Source organism: Psammomys obesus, unplaced genomic scaffold (genome assembly GCF_907164565.1).
Source record: "Psammomys obesus unplaced genomic scaffold, mPsaObe1.curated_primary_1811, whole genome shotgun sequence".
Classification (NCBI taxonomy): domain Eukaryota; kingdom Metazoa; phylum Chordata; class Mammalia; order Rodentia; family Muridae; genus Psammomys; species Psammomys obesus.
This window is the reverse complement of record NW_026596117.1, coordinates 5,371,821-5,389,309: the sequence shown is the minus strand read 5'-3', so window position 1 is coordinate 5,389,309 and position 17,489 is coordinate 5,371,821. Positions and strand designations below refer to the sequence as shown.

At 37.2% G+C, this 17,489-nt stretch overlaps 1 protein-coding gene across 1 annotated transcript in view; it reads left to right on the top strand.

Moving 5' to 3' along the window:
- Positions 1–17,489, top strand: part of Adgrl3 (adhesion G protein-coupled receptor L3) — a 736,167-nt gene that overhangs the window by 585,954 nt on the left and 132,724 nt on the right. Inside the window, exons 10-12 of the mRNA XM_055629463.1 lie at positions 6,363–6,665; positions 8,661–8,764; positions 15,223–15,408. Coding sequence (XP_055485438.1) covers positions 6,363–6,665; positions 8,661–8,764; positions 15,223–15,408 — 593 coding nt within the window. The remainder of the gene's footprint in view (positions 1–6,362; positions 6,666–8,660; positions 8,765–15,222; positions 15,409–17,489) is intronic.

Sequence of the window (17,489 nt, the reverse complement as noted above, 5' to 3'; positions counted from 1 at the left end):
AGATAGATAGATAGATAGATAGATAGATAGATAGATAGATAGATAGACAGATAGATATAAACAGTTCTTGGTACTAATTAATACCAAAATGCATTGTATATTTGCTCAGGTATTAAATATATATAAATATTCAGTATATTTGCCACATCAGCATTGTCCTAGTAGACAGGAAGAGATTTTGATAGATCTGGATTTGAATCCAGGTCTTGTCAATCAACAATTATGTATAGTTGCCAGTAAAACTATATGAAGTTTCTATAAACTTGCAGGAATTAAACTTAGGAGAATTGATTGACTCTGTCATCTCCCTAATGGAGATGAGTATATCCACCCAGTCTATTTGGAACACAATTAAAGTATAGGTAAAATTAAAAAAAATAAGTATAGGTGCCCCAAAGTAATGGCAGCATTATTATAGCATAAAAAATTTAGTGGTTTCGGACTTTGTGGGGTCTAACATGCAGCAGATATTTTTAAAGAAGAGTCTCTTAAAAATCTTATATTTTCACTTATTATCATATATAATGAGGCCATTACAATTTCATGTTTATTAAAACACTTAATTTCTTCTATTTACAATAAAGATAATATCCTTAGGGAGAAACAGGAGATGTAAGTGGCTCAAATTACAGAAATAAATATGCCTCCACATGGCTGGTAGTCTGTGGTGTTCCACTCTCAAGAGGCCATGCAGCTACCACCTACAAATGAATTCTGAAAGGAATGGATAATTTTTTGATGGGTAATATCAATGTTTCACTTTTAAGACTGTGTCTAATCAAATATGCTGCCACCTATTGCTACCCATGGGGGTCAAAGAGAACATCTTTCTACCTTGAGCATTGCACACACAGCCAAAAGCCATGCTCAGCACTGAGATGGTTTTAACTTTCTTGTTTCTTCTATTGGGCCCTCGGGAGGCTTGCTTTAGTAATGGACCTTGGATTCAAATGAACACTTGGCAAGTGCAGAGCACAAAGTGCTTTTGCAGTCAGCCAGAATGTTGTCCATTGAAATGAGGGTAATACAAAATAAACATTCGTAACAGGAAAACCATGAAGAGAGTAGTGCATTGAAGAGAGGGAAGAAGAAAATGGAGAACTGAAAAAAAAGCTGTAGGATTTTTCAATAGAAAAAAACATTACATTAAGATTGCATAGCTTTCTTCTCTGTCTTAAATATTACATCTTTAAAAGGCTGTTTATCCCAGATGGTGAGTGTTGTATAATCAAGGATAGTAATGCCTTGCTAGAATCTTTTTATTCTTCCACTACAGTATTAAAAGCTTACATAAGATGGATAATTGTAAAAGCTATGGCAATTCATAATGGCAGACTTTTTTCTGTTCATTTGATGGTTTCTGGTGTTAGGGTTTCTGGTGTTAGAAAAGCATTCTACTGCTGATGTGAACCAAAGGCTCTTGTTTGCTTCACACAGGCTCTCATTATGCAGTCCATGCTGGATTATATGATTATCTGGCCACTACCTCCCAGTACTAGAATATCAGATATGCACATAGCCAAAGGTCATTCTTCATAGCAAAGTATTATAAATATAAGATATGCAACAAGAGAACAATTAACTTCCCAATTATATGATAATGATTTGTTTACTGTTTGATGTCATGTTGTCTCATTTTAAAATTAATAATTTATAATATTAATTACTCTAATTGTGGCCGTAATTATGTGAAATAACAAATGTACAAACCTATTGTAAAACATCAATCAGTATAAAAATTATCAGTTTTCACACTTTCTGTTTGTATATCTTACAAAACCTGCACTAACATTATAAGTAAGATTTTTAAGTAAGCAGGACAGAGGAAAAAAAATTAAAGAAAAAAGTCAGTTTTTATTTAAGCTTAGTTTTATTTTAGTTTTGACTATAAAATTTGAGTATAGACAATACATATCACAAGCCAGGAGAACTGAAGGGATTTTTCTGTGTTTTTGTGTGGGGGGATTAAGACTATGAAGGGAAACAATATGGTATTTTGTTTAGCTATTATATAACACATTGGGTAAAGTAATAATGGTAAAGAAGCAAAATCTTCATCTAGAACCAAACGCTAAATGTTAAATAGTCACTCAGACTAACTTTTTTTTCACGTAGTAACCTTTGTAAGATACGCAGCACCCAGACACTTAGCACACTGATTAAGCTTGCTTTGTCCTCAGGTGAGAGGGTACCACAGCATCCGCTGAGACCTTGTCACATCACCCTCATGGACTATAAAGACTGTCTTGTAGCATGTGATGTGCCCTGGAAACCAGCAAGCAACAGCATTTCTGAGGGCTCGCATTTTTCTTTTGTCAGAATCTATCAATAAGACAAGTTCTTTCACAAGCTCAAGGGACATCATGTATCTCCCTAGTACTTACTCTACCCAAAGCAGGCATCAAACAGAGCCCATGGGATCCTGGTATGACAGGAAGCAGAAAAAAGCTGGGAGGAGAGAGCATAGGTGGTGGGGAAAATCGACTGTTGTTCTATTTAAATTCCAAATGAATTGGACAATCTGCTTTTAGGCAGTTCTCAGTGATACAGTTACAAGGAAAGAAATTCTGGATGTCTGAGCTGAGGAGGTTTTGAGTTTTGTTTTTTTTGTTTGTTTGTTTGTTTGGTTGATTGGTTTGGTTTGGTTTTGGTGTTGGTTCTTTACTCTTTGTGTTCTCCAGTGGTTTTCTTTAGTAATTAGCATGGATTCGTTTATATGGTACATTTTCTAGACTGTTCATTAGGAGACATTTAGCTCTGTCATGTGTTTTTTCATTTGCATAGTCTTCACCGTTGTTTGCTGATCCTCTGTGTTGTATTGCTTCCTCATCTGACCTTTCTCTGATGTTCAGCCTGTGAAATTAGAGCATAGTTACCTTTGGTAAGGCCAAATTCAGAAGAAATAATTTGAACAAAACATGTGCTAGATATAAGCCAGGCTTAGAGACTTTGGAAAGGCTCTTTGATGGAGTTGTATGCCTTATAATCTGTGATTCAAAGCAGAGATAGGGATGTGGTGAGATGGAAATGGATCAGGGACACTCTAAAGCATGGACAAAGGTCCTGTGACAGAGGAGACCAAAGTTGTGGGACTATGGATCTTGTCTGGTTTAAATAATGCGTGAAAAGATAAAAGGGATTCACAATGACCTGGAGAAGCTCCTGAAGGGCTTGGAGCATGAAGAAAAGATGGTCTTGTTTGGTTTGGAGAATATGCAGAAACCATGAAAGATGTTGAAAAAGAGAGGAAAACAGTTTAGTTTTTACTCTAAGAAATCTCTCTGGGGAAAGGTAGAAATGCTCTGAATGAGTTAATTTTAGAAAAAAAAGAGAAGAAAAAGTTCTATGACACGGAGGTATTATTTCTAAAATGTTTTGCTCTGATAATGTAGTCCTCAAAACTCTGGATCACTAAACTAGAATACAGTGATGCACATACTTAATCTTTACTAAAAGATCTATTTGAAAAATTTAAGGCTGGGGTCACAAGTAAAACTCCTGCAGCAGTTTGCCGTTGTCCTGTACATATATATGTACAGCTACTTACTTTTTATACAGAAAATTATTGCTGAATTAATCTTCCTCCTAGTTACATGCTAATTAAAATATCCAGTTTTTAAAAAGGCACTCATCTTGAAAGCATTCTGCATTGCCTGTATAATTCTCCAGAAAGAAGACAACTGAAAAAAAAAAAAAAACAGTTTCTATTCAAAAAGTATTTTTCCCCTCTGGCTCAAAGAGGTTCACAAACAAGTTAACTTGAGCATAAGATTATTTAGCTAGTAACCGGTAACTCTACAAGTCTCCATTTTTACGTGACCAAACTTAAGAAGACAAAGAACGAGAAAGGCTTTGTTTGAAATAAAAACTACAGCTCATTATCAATGAAAAGATTATAGTCCCTGTCAAAAAGCTTAACAGTTCCTCTAAGGGGTCCTGCACAAGTACAAATGAGAACTGGTTTTATTTAAATTAAAGAGAGAACGCATGGGATTCGCTTTTAACTACTGCTTTAACATTCTCCCAGTAGCAAGAAGTCAAAAAAAAAATTGTCACCTGGAAAAAAAAATCAAAATATTCTTGCATTTCAGTGAAAACACATTGACATGAAAATGAATGCTTAGTAGTGTTCAGTGTCTAATTTTCAATTTATTCTTCCCTCCCGATGTTTTGATGCATTTTTGCTGATTTCTAAATATGTGTTAGTCACGTTTTGTTGTTTCTAATCTAAAGCATTTTGAAACGGTTTATTAAAAGTTACTTAATCCATAGCAAATATCAGGATTAATTGTCATATTTTATGAGCGCTGATCTTTTATTTTGGAGCAATAAACACTGAAGAGCATGACCATTCTACTCTGATCAGAAAAACAGTCAAAACCGTACTGTATCCATTCAACAGCAGTGATGGACTCCTGACATATCAGTGACTGGGGAAAGAAAGGAAAACCTACAGGGGTTTCAGATGGAAAAAAAAGAGACAAAATTTGGAGCACATAATATACTTGGGAGATGAATAGAAAAGAGATACTTTGCCTTTTTGTCTCGACCTGAAGCAGTTGTAGTTATAGCTGCCTACACTACCATTCCCCCTGCCCCCTGCCCATTTACTTTCATATACAAAGAAAACAGAGAGAAAGCGGAAAAATGAGAAGGTAAGGCAAGCAAAACATGAAGTCAGAGAGCATCAGGATAGGAATGCGACAATTACAGAGATCTGTTGTTTGGAAATCAATACCCTGTGCCATATCGGTCCTGTGCCATACGGGTTGGGAAGTTTTATGCACAGCAAATTCTCTCTGATGAGGGTGGAATGTCCTCTGGGACAACTGAGTCATTGACAATCAGACTTTTGTCACCATGCAGTTAATTTATGTCAGGTAGACCATTAATGACAACAAGATTGTCATAGGACTTCCTGAACCCTCTTAGGATGAGTTAGCCTGCACCAGGATAGGGCCAGTGTCCCCGTAGTGTCCTGTCAGTAAGCTAAGCAGGTAGTTTTGACTTCTAGTGCTAGAATGTAATGTGTGTATACTGTGGCACTTTGATAGTGCCACAGTAAAATCATGAATGTATCTTCCCAGAAACAGGATTTTGTTAATGAGTATTCCTTTATTGATAGTAGATAACTTTGATGTACTTCACATTCATTGATCTGGTCAATGAATATGACCATCTTGGCACTTAGAGAGCATTTACTCATATGAAAATATTCTTTAAAACTAATGTACTTATGAATGTACTTTCAAGTTACATTAATAATTCAAATTTGATTGTTTTTTAAAGTTAGGACAGTTCTGAAAGTATGCAAGGAGACCACTAGGTACTCAAATAATATGTACTAAGAGATCTTACTCATAATTGCTCATTTTGAGATTTTAATATAATTACAATATTTTTCCTTCCCTCTCCTCTCTCCTAGCCCTCCCACATATGCCTCCGCGGTCTCCTGAAAATTTGTGGCCTCTTTTTTATCGATTGTTTGATCCTCTAAGTATTTTTGTTTCCGTTCCCCGTCTTTTTATAATTTTGCCTTTGTTATACTTCCATTATCTAATAAAGTAGTTATTGTAAGAGAAGATCTACCCTTGGTTTGATCATGTAGTCTGTAATCTGTCTAATCTATCATGGCCAGTAAGGCATGACAAAAAGTAGCTCTGTGCAAAGCAGTGGGAGTGTGAATCAGCTTGCTCCCATCTCTTTCCTTGAAGCAGAGAGCAGAGAACACTGGGCACAGACAGAACCCATAGGTCTTCCTTCCCCCATACCCACCCTCACTGGCCCTACTCCCTCTAGCTAGCCATTACTTCCTACAAATTGAACAATTTCTCAAACCAGGGTCGCCATCCGTGGAGTAACTTTTCACAAATGAACTCGTGGTGAACCGTTCACATTCAAAACATAACATCTAATATGAATATAATATTTTGCCTTGCTTTTCTCCCTACCAAGCTTAAAAATTCTAAGTAGAAGGTTTAAGGTTTTAATTCTCTGTTGTGGGGAAGGCTCGGGGCATTAAGAAGCTTACAGAGAGTCTCACTCTGCTGTCACTTTGTCTTCTGTGATTAAAAGAAAAAGTATGATCGAAGAAAAAAAAACAAATAAAGAAAGAAAGAAACCTTAAAAGCCTGTGCTTGGCAGACGTCAAACAGCTGTTTTGATACTTAAGAGGCATCATGATGCTTTGGTACTGGCATGTTTTTGCCATGTTTAAAAGGAAAACGAGCTCACGGATTTCTAGCGCCTCAACATTCTTTTAGTTGTAAAATAAAAGTGATTTCTAATCTTCCTGAGGCCCTACCGTGAGCAAGCAATGTAGGTGGTTTTGTTTTCGTTTTTGTTTTCCAACTGTGTTTCAGGAGTATCTACCACAGGACCTTTGGGCATGGGCAGCACGACCACCAGCACCACCCTCCGGACCACAACCTGGAACTTAGGGAGGAGTACCACCCCATCCTTGCCCGGCAGGAGGAACCGCAGTACCAGCACGCCATCCCCTGCGGTGGAGGTGCTGGACGACGTCACCACGCATCTGCCGTCAGCAGCCTCCCAAATCCCAGCTATGGAAGAGAGCTGCGAGGCCGTGGAAGCCCGAGAAATCATGTGGTTTAAGACCCGTCAGGGGCAAGTAGCAAAGCAGCCATGCCCAGCAGGAACCATAGGTAAGCCTGTCCCGGCCAGGCTAGCCCAGGGGCTTCCTTGATTGTATGTAGATTCACTCTCATTATGTTCTTTTCTTTCCTTTCCTTTTCGTTTATTTGTTTCTCCTTTCTTGTTTACTCTTCTCCTCTTACTTCCCCTGCTTTTGGTTGTTACCATTTGTTTTACTTATTAAGATTTGATTAGATTATGAGCTTAACCAAATGAGTGCTGCATTGTCAGCGTTTGGTAACAGAACCCGCAGAAGTCACAGGTGAGGACTCAGTAGCCCTGAGTAATAGTTTTCCTTTTAATGTTGGTCCTTGGGATCAGGCGTCGCTCCACACAGCCAGATACTCCTAGCAACATCCCTGAACTGGCATTGGATTGCTTCCAGTTTGTCTTGTGTTTTTCGACAGTGGGTAGGATTGGTAGCAGAAACTGAGGAGTGTGGACTTCCCCATTACCTGCTGACTATGGATCACATCTTACATTTTGAAAGGCGGAAAGCATGAATCTTTTTCACTAATTACGCAGTTGTTCTCTCGTGGCCAGAGGTACCTGACTTAGTCATGAGCCGGCTGGGAGGTGCCATCTCCTGCTCACAAGCACCCATTAAGAACACTCTCCTCAAAAAAAAAAAAAAAAAAAAAAAAAAAAAAAAAGAACACTCTCTTCTGCGTCTTCCAGGAGATAATTAAGAAATAGATACCCCTGGATCTGTTTTATTTCTGCCATAATCCCTAATATTCCAAGGTGCCATCACAGTTACCATTTTAAGACAAATACTCTGCTTTTCTTCTCCATTGCACTGAACTTCGTAATGCTTGACAAGCCAACAAATATTGCATATTCAAAACATATAAATAAAATACAGATAGAAATGCTGTATGTCCATGTATTCTTGTGGACTGTCTTTGGATATTATTCACTTGGGTTCTTCAGATGCCATAACGCACCGAGTGCTGAGGACACCACAGATTGTCCTAGTTTTTATAAGTGCCCATTTTTTAATGTTAGTAACATGCTTAAAAATTCAGCACCCTCTGTCTCTTTCTGAAAAGGTGTGGGAATATTTGTTTGTAAAGTTTTCTGCTGTATCAGAACCAGAAAGCTACTTAAGACTTCCTTCTTTCTTACTTTCAAGTTCAGTTCCTTCTTCTCCAAAACAGAAGTGATAGCAACCTTGCTGCTCCAGACGGTTTCTGTGAACATTCGTAAAAACCTTTATTTGAAAACACATTACACTACTGAAATGGCATTGTTCTGTTCTGGGAAAATTGGGGAAGAGTTTTAATGGAACTTTTCTGAAGTTCTCCCAAGGCTTAAATGGTACTGCTAGTATACCTGAACCCTAATTTCATAGCTCTCTGTATTCTTGTTAGACCCCAAGGCCAAGCCTTCACAGGTTTGCATTGAAATCTACTCTTAGCTGTCTCACTTTAACCACAGCCCCATTCAGATCCATCCTCTATTCCATCAGGAACACTGAGACCTGAATCTAATCATTCTTTTCTTCTTAATAATCTTCACTAATTCCTAACATAGTAGAACAAGGGGCTTTATGGCCCAGCTTTCTTGCCTTTCCAGATTCATTAAATACAATTTCTTCAAACATCAGAAACCCCATTCAAAATTTTTGACATTTCCCAAAGGCGACATATTTCCTCTACTTGAAATGGCCTTCTTGCCTTGTTTTCCTAACACCCTGCATTGCTAATATTATCTTACCCTTGCAAACCGAACAAAAGGTCCATGAAAGAATGCTCCCCCTGGTCTTAGTTCATGAAATTCTCCCCCACACCCATCATAGTTGCCAAAAAAAATTTTTTTTCTTTAAAACACTGCATTCCTTGAGTTAGTTCTTTGACACTTGCCCCAATGCCATTTACTTTCAAAGTTTTGTATCTCAATGCAATTATCTAAGTTTTGCCTGTGCTTAAGTGTGTGTATAGCAAAGTGATTTTACAACATATGATCTGAGTGTTTGACACAGGAGTGCCTCTTTCTTTCTGTAGGTGTATCCACTTACCTATGCCTTGCTCCTGAAGGAACATGGGATCCCCAAGGACCAGATCTCAGCAACTGCTCTTCTCCTTGGGTCAATCACATAACACAGAAGGTAAATATGAAACCCTCGAGGGAGGCTCAGCAGGCTGTGTCCCTTTGTGGTTGATTACTAGTGCTGAAAACCAAATAGGATACTTTAAAAAAGTAATCTACAACAGTTCATTTTAATAGGATTTCAATTTAAAAGACAGCCTCTAATACATGATGTGCTAATTCCAAGATTCTCTTGTCTTTGAATTGCAAATCCATACTCTAAGCCAGGCATTATCATTTATAGTAAGTTTATTATTATTCAAATTTCTATCATACTGAGCTGCAGATACGAACATCGATGCATTAGCCATCAGGCAAGCAAGAAATTTAAGCTTACATACATATTAATCTTTTCTCTGGAAATAATAAAATAATATAGAAAATTCTACCTCTGGAATTCTAAACCACTAGCTGAATGTTGTGTAACCTAGTCATTTATCAGTGCTAAAAGTACACACATGTGTGACGGGATCTTCAGATTCAAATTTGGGCTTATTCAGTTGCAATATGTTGAACATTTTTATTATTAATGCACTGTGGGGCTTTGAATAGATTTCATTACAAACAGAGACCAGATGTGCATTTATGCCAAAAGGGCTATGGGATGGATCCTTATTACAGCAATTTATGTGGATTTATACACTTTTAAAACGGAGAGTCCAGCAATAGCACATTAGCTATGCTGTGGAATTTCTGAAAGATGTTTTTTTTTTTTTCCTCAGAAATATTGCAAATGATGGCCTTCCTAAAAGCCTGCCTGTGCCATTTGCTCTTTTCTGTGTTTGTTTTTAACCAGGCTTATCCTCCATAATATTCTGTACAATAATCCATAAATACATACCCACTAGATCATATAGCAAATGAGCTGTAACTATGTGTGCACTGTCGATCAAGGGAGAATCGTATTTTTTACTGACTCCGTGACTCTCTAACATATGCATCTCCATACTCGTTGCTATTCATAATGACGTGCCTCCAATTTCAGCACTGTTCCTGCCACAGCTCTTATGTCCTTTGATTTTATTACAATGCAGCTCAGACCCCGGGGCAAATAACTCTCACTGGATGTGATCAGACTAAGAGATTAGCAGCATATCTTTTTACATTAACAAATTAAAAAAAAAAGTCCCCTAGATACTTAGCCGAGGGGTTAATATAAATTCAATAATAATTCACCTAGAAAGCTGAGTGTTTTCATGATAATTTCTGAATATGGTTGGGCTATTTCATTGCAGAAATTACTGAGTGACTTGAACTGATAATGATAGTTAATTCCCTTTTTTCCTCCACAGCCCTGCTAATCTTAGGACAAAAGAGATAATTCCTTTTAAAGACGAGACAGCTGTTGCCCATTTGATTCATGGAGGAAATGTTTTGTTTTATAATAAATAGGTCTTGTTCTTCCAAAGCGATTTTGCTTAATCCTGATGGATCTATAAAGTTAGGATATATTATAATTGCATTCAAATTAAAGAATTGGGTAAACTGGAATTTATAACAATGATTTAAATTTATGAAGTTCTCAGATGAATCTTTGACATCTCTCCATCAGCTTGAACACTGGAGGCTCAAGGAGGCACAGGCCACTTCAAGTTATCTGCTCTATCTTTAAAACACTCTGCTTCCTGGGCTGTCTCTGGCTTGAACTCAGTGCTGGCTCTTTGATCACCTCCCCCTGAGGGGGGTTGGGGTGGGGTTTATAGCCTTTTCAGGCCATAGAGGAAGACAATGCAGCCAGCCCTGATAAGACCTGATAGGCTAGGGTCAGAGGGAAGGGAAGCAGGACCTCCCCTATCGGTGGACTTTGGGAGGAGTATGGAAGGAGATGAGGGAGGAAGACCCTGAGAAGGGTCTCTGTTACATACTTAAATCTTCCTGGACACACCCTCATATACTTTCCCTGAGGTATATTTGTTAGTTGATTCTAGATTTATTCAAGCTTGTGATCAAGAATAATCAACATTCTGATTATTTAAAGTTTCCAAAACTTTGGGCTTACTTAATTTATTTCTTCTTAGATGCTTATAATTTGTGCATAGACTCACTTGGCTCAGATACACAGTAGAATAGAGTAGATAAAATAGATACTCCTCAAAGAAAGAGTCCTATATAGTAATGCAGTAAGCAATTTCTATATATTTTTCTACTCCTTATTTTTTCTTTTATTAAATTTAAAGATTTTTCTTCTATATATTCTATTTTTTAAATTATTTTTACAATTTATTCATTTTATTTCCTGATTGTAGCCTCCTTCCTCAACTCTTCCCTGTCCCACCTTCCCTCTCTATTCCCCCTTATCCCTTCTCCTAGTCCACTGAAAGTGGGAGTTCTCTTCTCCTACTGTCTGCACCTAGCTTATCACATCTCATCAACACTACTTCTGTGGCCTCTGTGGTCTAGCAAGACTGCATCTTCAGAGGGAAGTGATCAATGAACAGGCAGCTGAGTTCATGCCAGAGGCAGACCCTGCTTCCCTTACTCAGGAACCACGTGGAGACTGAGCTGCCTACATCTGAGCAGGGAGTCTAGGTCTTCTCCATGCATGGTCCTTGGTTGGTACATCAGAACCACCTGGGCTCAGATTTTTTAACTTTGTTGGTCTCCTTGTGGAGCTCCTGTCCACACCAGGTCTTTCTACCTCCCCCTTCTTCCATAAGACTCCTTGCACTCTGCCCAAAGTTTGGCTATGAGTCTCAGCATCTGCTTTGATACCCTGTTGGTGGAGCCTTTCAGAGGACTCTCTATAATAGGCTTCCATCCTGTTCCCTCTCTTTCACTGCTTCTGGTGTCTATCCTGTTTGAATTTCTACTCCTTATTAATGGGTAACAAGTACTTCTCATAACAAATCTCAAAGCTGATAGAAACTTTTAATTAAGATTGCTTTGCTTGTGTCAACATTTAAGAGGGTACAGTATGTGAACATAGTATCTATTTATTCATAACTATAATAGTAAACAACAGCTTTGCTCCTCTCCACTGATCAAGTCCCATGTATAATCCTACCACATCAATATAGGCATCAATTTACTAATCTTTATAAAACTCATGAAATTTATATATATATATATATATATATATACATTATATGAAATAACTTTAGTAACATTTAATGACAACTATTTTAGAGGCATTTAATGACTTTTTTAAGCTTGGGAAAGGTTTATTTCAAACATGCCTCTGCAAAAAGATAAAGCAGATTAAAAAAAGTATGCACTTTAGTATAGAATTAAGTCATTGTAATACATAACTAAAGTAAGAAAAATAAGGTTATCAGAGATCTTCCAGAAGCCAGTGAAGAGAATGTGAGCAGAGAAGATCACCAGGAAATCTCACTCGGATTGTGGGAGCAGTGGAAAAACCCACTCAGTGGTGTCACCATCAAAGTATGGAAAACAGAGCCTGGTAGGAGTACCCTCCTACTTCCCACTCCACATGTAGTAGGCAGGAGACCAGGAAAGTGTCCATGAAAATTTCTCTTCAGCTCAGTGCACACTTCTCATACGCCCAGGCTTAACCTATACCTAAGTCACCCCTGGCTCCTTCCTTTCACTTTTGATTCTGCTAATGTATCTTTTGAGCTATCATACAAGTGCAAATCTGGATAGCATCTTCCGATTCCTTCAACATTTTCATGAACAAGGGAACTGTTTCCTCTTCTCAGAGCTCACTTCCCCAGCTGCCTCAACTCCAGCTGCTGTACCCTAGGTGCAGCTAGCCTTGGGCTTCATGCTCCTCCCTCCTACGGACTATTCCTTCTTTCTATCTCTAACCTCTTCTTTTTAATTGCATTTCAAATTAAACTGTCCTAAGAGAAGCATTTCCTAACTTATTTTGTACCCACACACATTCCAGGTAAGTCTTACAATTCTACTTCACAGGGTTCCTGTATTCCATCCAATAAAACTAAGTACATGTAGGCACTTAAGATTATCCTTTTCACTACTATATTCACAATTCTTAACACAGTGGTACAGACATTTTAGTCATGGAGCAAAGGGTGAAGTTCATTTATTTTCAGTGTTTTACAGCTGTACATAGTATAACCATAACCCTCTTTTGCATTTTATTCCCAAAACCAACGATATAAGAATATTAAAGAGTAGGCTTGTACATTCCAAAGAAACTAAATAGAAATTTTAAATATAAAAACCCTAAAGAAATTGCTAGATACACTCTATTTTTGTGTTTAATTTTATTTCAATAATTTCTGCAAAATACTGATTAACTATACTTTAACAATAACTTTAATTTAACAGTAATAATACCTTAATATCTTTTATATAATGTTAATGTTTTTTTATTTAAACATTAGCAATAAGGATTTTTCTTTTATTTCTGAGTTGCCAAGCTTTGGTATATTTAAGTATAATCATATAAATATATATAAGCATACGCACATAAATATATATATATATGCATATACTTGAAATGTTTTATAAGTGTTATGCTTCTAGCAGTGTATCTTAAAAACCAGTATCAACAGTATTAATCTCCTTCCTACTTTTAAACTGTTGACATTGTACATTTATAACTGAGCAATTCTATAAAGTCAGAGCCTCTTTTGATTCTAGTCACAAGCTTGATTGGATGTCTTTTAATGTTCATTTTTTTTGACATCTGGAGATTATTTCTTACATCCGATGGCAACAAGTCTAAGCATCAATAGTTTTCTCTTTACAGGAGCTATGTAATTATACACTCTGGGCAGTAGTTGATGGGGCTGACATTCATTTTCAAGAAGTTGCCAGTGCTTGCTATTATTATACTTCACTTTAGGTTTTTCATGTGTGTGTGTGTGTGTGTCTATGAATGTGATTCTAAATTACACAGATGTTCCAATCAGGTGCACATGAAGGACCCTTGAGTGGACCCTACTTCCCTAACTTCTCTTATCAGATTGTATGACCCTGAACAATCGTTGGGAGACAATTTAAAAAGAAGATTTTGTTTGTTTGTTTCTTTATAATCTAGACTGGTAACCTTATATAACATAACAAAATGAGAAAACTAATCCTTAAATAATGACACTCGTATAGTGAGTATAATGAAATGCCCATCAAATAGTGATGGCTAGATTATAATTTAGAGAGGTGCGTGGTTAAGGCACTCGCTGGAAAATAGAATCTATAGGAAAAGTTTTTATTATATTCTTCTCTATTGTGAATATATGCTGTATCATTGTTCTAGAAATTTAAAATATTATTCAAATATAACTCTATAAATTTAAGAAGGGATAATAAACATAAAGGAACTGGAAAGTGGTACTTATTTACCTCTTAAGGTATTTCCCACATCATTCTTTTTTAATTTAATTTTAGCTATATATTTATTTATTTATTACAATTTATTCACTTTGTATCCCCGCTGCAGCCTCCTCCCTTGTCTCCTCCCAGTCCCACCATCCCTCTCTTTTCTCCCCCTATGTTTTTTCCCCAGTCCTCTGATAGGGAAGGACCTCCTCCTCTTCTATCTGACCCTAACCTATTAGGTCTCATTAAGGCTAGCTGTATCATCTTTTTCTGTGGCCTGGCCTGCTGCACACCCCCAGGGGGAGGTGATCAGAGAGCCTGCCACTGAGTTCATGTCAGAGACGGTCCCTTTTTCCATTACTGGGGAACCCACAGGAAAACTGAGCAGCCAATGGGCTTCCTTTGAACAGGGGGTCTAAGTCCTCTCCATGCATGGTCCTTAGTTGGAGTATCTGTCTCTGCAGGTCCCCTTGGGCCCAGGTATTTTGGCACTGTTGTTTTCCTTTCCTACATCATTCTTATGAGTGAATTTGCACATTTTCTCGTCTGTCAAGTTTATTCAGGAAGTCACAGAATATTGTCCTCAGTTCCCTTAACATCTTTAGATTTCATATTATTTTTAGAATGTATTTTAAAAATCAACATGTTTCAGAAAGGGAAAATACAGGAAACCAAGGGATAATCTTCTACTTGATGTGTTGGGAGAAAACTTGTTACGTGTTTTGCAAGAGGCTCAAGATCACTTGGAAAGCAGGGATTTTACTGAGAGTGAATCTCACAGACCTTAGAAACTGGTGAGTTCACTCTGCACTCACACTGTTCTCGAAGTGCTCATCCTGCCATGAGGGAAGTGTGGACAGCCTCTGAGAGTATAGAATAGGGACCCAAAAGAAGCTCTCATCAAATTTCAGCGTAGAGATTGACAGAGAAAATAGTGGGACATACCTCAGGTTTAACCACCAGGACGACTAACTGAGGTGAGAAATAAAACTTAAAAAGAATTTCTCTCAAAAAAAAAAAAAAGCCTCTTGAAGACATAACTTTAAAGTCAGGCTTTGAGGATGAAGATGAGTTATCAGGAAACGTTGTGGAGTGCTGTGAGGTAAGGGTGGTGTTTTAAGAACTGTTTCTTGTCTCGGTAATTCTAACGCACAAAAGCAATTGTTAAGAGAGACCAATGAAAATACTTATGGAAAACATGTTTGCCTTTCTACTTAAAAATTATAGCTAAAATCTGGAGAAACAGCTGCCAATATTGCTAGAGAGCTGGCGGAACAGACTAGAAATCATTTGAATGCTGGGGACATCACCTACTCAGTTCGTGCCATGGACCAGCTGGTTGGCCTCCTGGATGTACAGCTCAGGAATTTGACGCCAGGAGGAAAAGACAGTGCGGCACGCAGCTTGAACAAGGTGAGAACTTCAGCCCTTTCAGTTTGAAGTAAAGTCAGTGACACATTCTTGCTTATGTTTTTTTTTTTTCTTCCTTCGAGTTGCATGGTTCAAAAAGAAGCAATAATTACATTCAGTTGACTTTACTATTTCACTGTAATTACAGCCTTATTTTGACTCTTAACTTTAGGAAATATGTGCCACATATGTAGTTTATATTTGCTGTGCTATTTGTGGTAGTACGTTCTCAATTTCTTTAATGTTAAATTGTAAACTTAGTGTGGATGAATGCAGCTGGTTATTGTTGTCTATAAACTCCTCTGTCAATACAATGGATAGCGTTATGAGTGTTCAGTTAGAAAGTGGAGATTGAAAAAGAATTAACAAAAGATATCAAAATTCATTAGATTTTTCCCCCCCACTGGATTTTTTAACCTAGTTAATATTACTTTTAAATACTGCTAGGGCAAGAAATTGGATTTGAATATATACTTCATTTAATTTTTAAATGACTCAAATTTTTGTTCCATAACCAATGAAATTTTGACTTTTATTTCTGTAAATTTTAATTTTAAATAAGCAAATTTAAATATGTTACATTTATGATTTTTTTCATATTTTAGTAAACATTTTATTTGCATAAATATCTCATATAAATTATAAACAGAAAGAACTTGCTACATATTAATAATTTATATATATATATATATATATATATAAATATTACATAGTAGACTAACCTCATGGTATCAAATAGCATCAAATGAAGATGCTCCCAAAAGGTATGACTGAATTTCATGACCTGGACTATTAACATAGTCTTTCCAACTTTAAAAATAGAAGATTTTGACAGTGGAAGGCTAATATTCCTCTAAGAAATTAATTTTGAAAACATTTCCCTTTTGAAAAAGGAAAAAAAAAGACATTATAGATTTGTCTTTTACTGACTGTAGTTCTCTGTTTTAGTGGGGAAAAATCGCTATTCATTAAAAGGAAGAAATGTTTTTATATAGTAATCATTCAACATTAAAAAGCTAGATTTTTATCTGGCAGATAGCTCTTATTGCAGTTTCTTTTTTGGTAAGCACAATTTTGGCCTTTAGGTTTCCTTGTCATGATGAACAAGAAGGAATTATTGGTGGGTTTTATTTTTTGTTTTGTTTTTGTTTTTTCACTTGTATCCTGACAGAATCACAACCAAGCCCCTATGGAGTAATGGACAGATGCCTATATGGTCTGGCATGCTGTGATCTGAGTGTTGTTACCCTAGTTGACTTGATGCTACTAATGAATATGGCCGCTAGCTATTCTTATTATAATGGGCTGGGAGTACTGATTTCTATTAACGTTACATATCCATAACATGGCTTGTTATTGCAATACTTTGTATTTTTATTTAAAAGTGGTGTTGATGTCTGAGGCTATCAGGTAAAGCCGGCAATTAATGTCACATTCTAACTGGCTACAGCTAATCAGCTTGCCTAGGCTGAATATCAAATAACTACATAATGGGCAGATTTCCATTCCTGAGGCTTTTTAATGTCCTCCTTTGTTTCTCATTTGGCTCTCTTCAATTGTTTATATAATGCACTTTGTCATATGTTAATTTGCATGAAGGGGTAGGGAGATGGGAGGGCAAAGGTTACTCATGTGCTTGCTGGCTTGCTCTCATTTCCTGTGATTCCTACTCCCTCCCTACCCCCACCCCCAAGGAGTTCCAGCCCATCAGATTTGCAAAGTCAACTAGGTACAAATCAATTGCACTCCACATTGAAATTCTGGAGGGCTCAGAGCCCTACATTACTGTGATGTGAGTCAGTGATCTGAATGACAGTGCTGGTGATTCACTTGCACTCATTCCTGACTTCATTCTTCAGCAGTTACTGCTCCCTCATTGAAGAAAGCATGAGTTAGAGTTGGTTCAGTATTAGCTACGCAAAAAGCTGCTCCCTAAAAATGAATAAATCAATTTTGCAACTTGAGGCTAATGACCAAGGGAACTGAAAAACACGGGGGGAAAAGGAGATGAAATCCCACAGTCTGATTTGTAAACATTTGGGTCACTCATTTAAACAGTGTGAATGAAGGGTTATTGATTATTC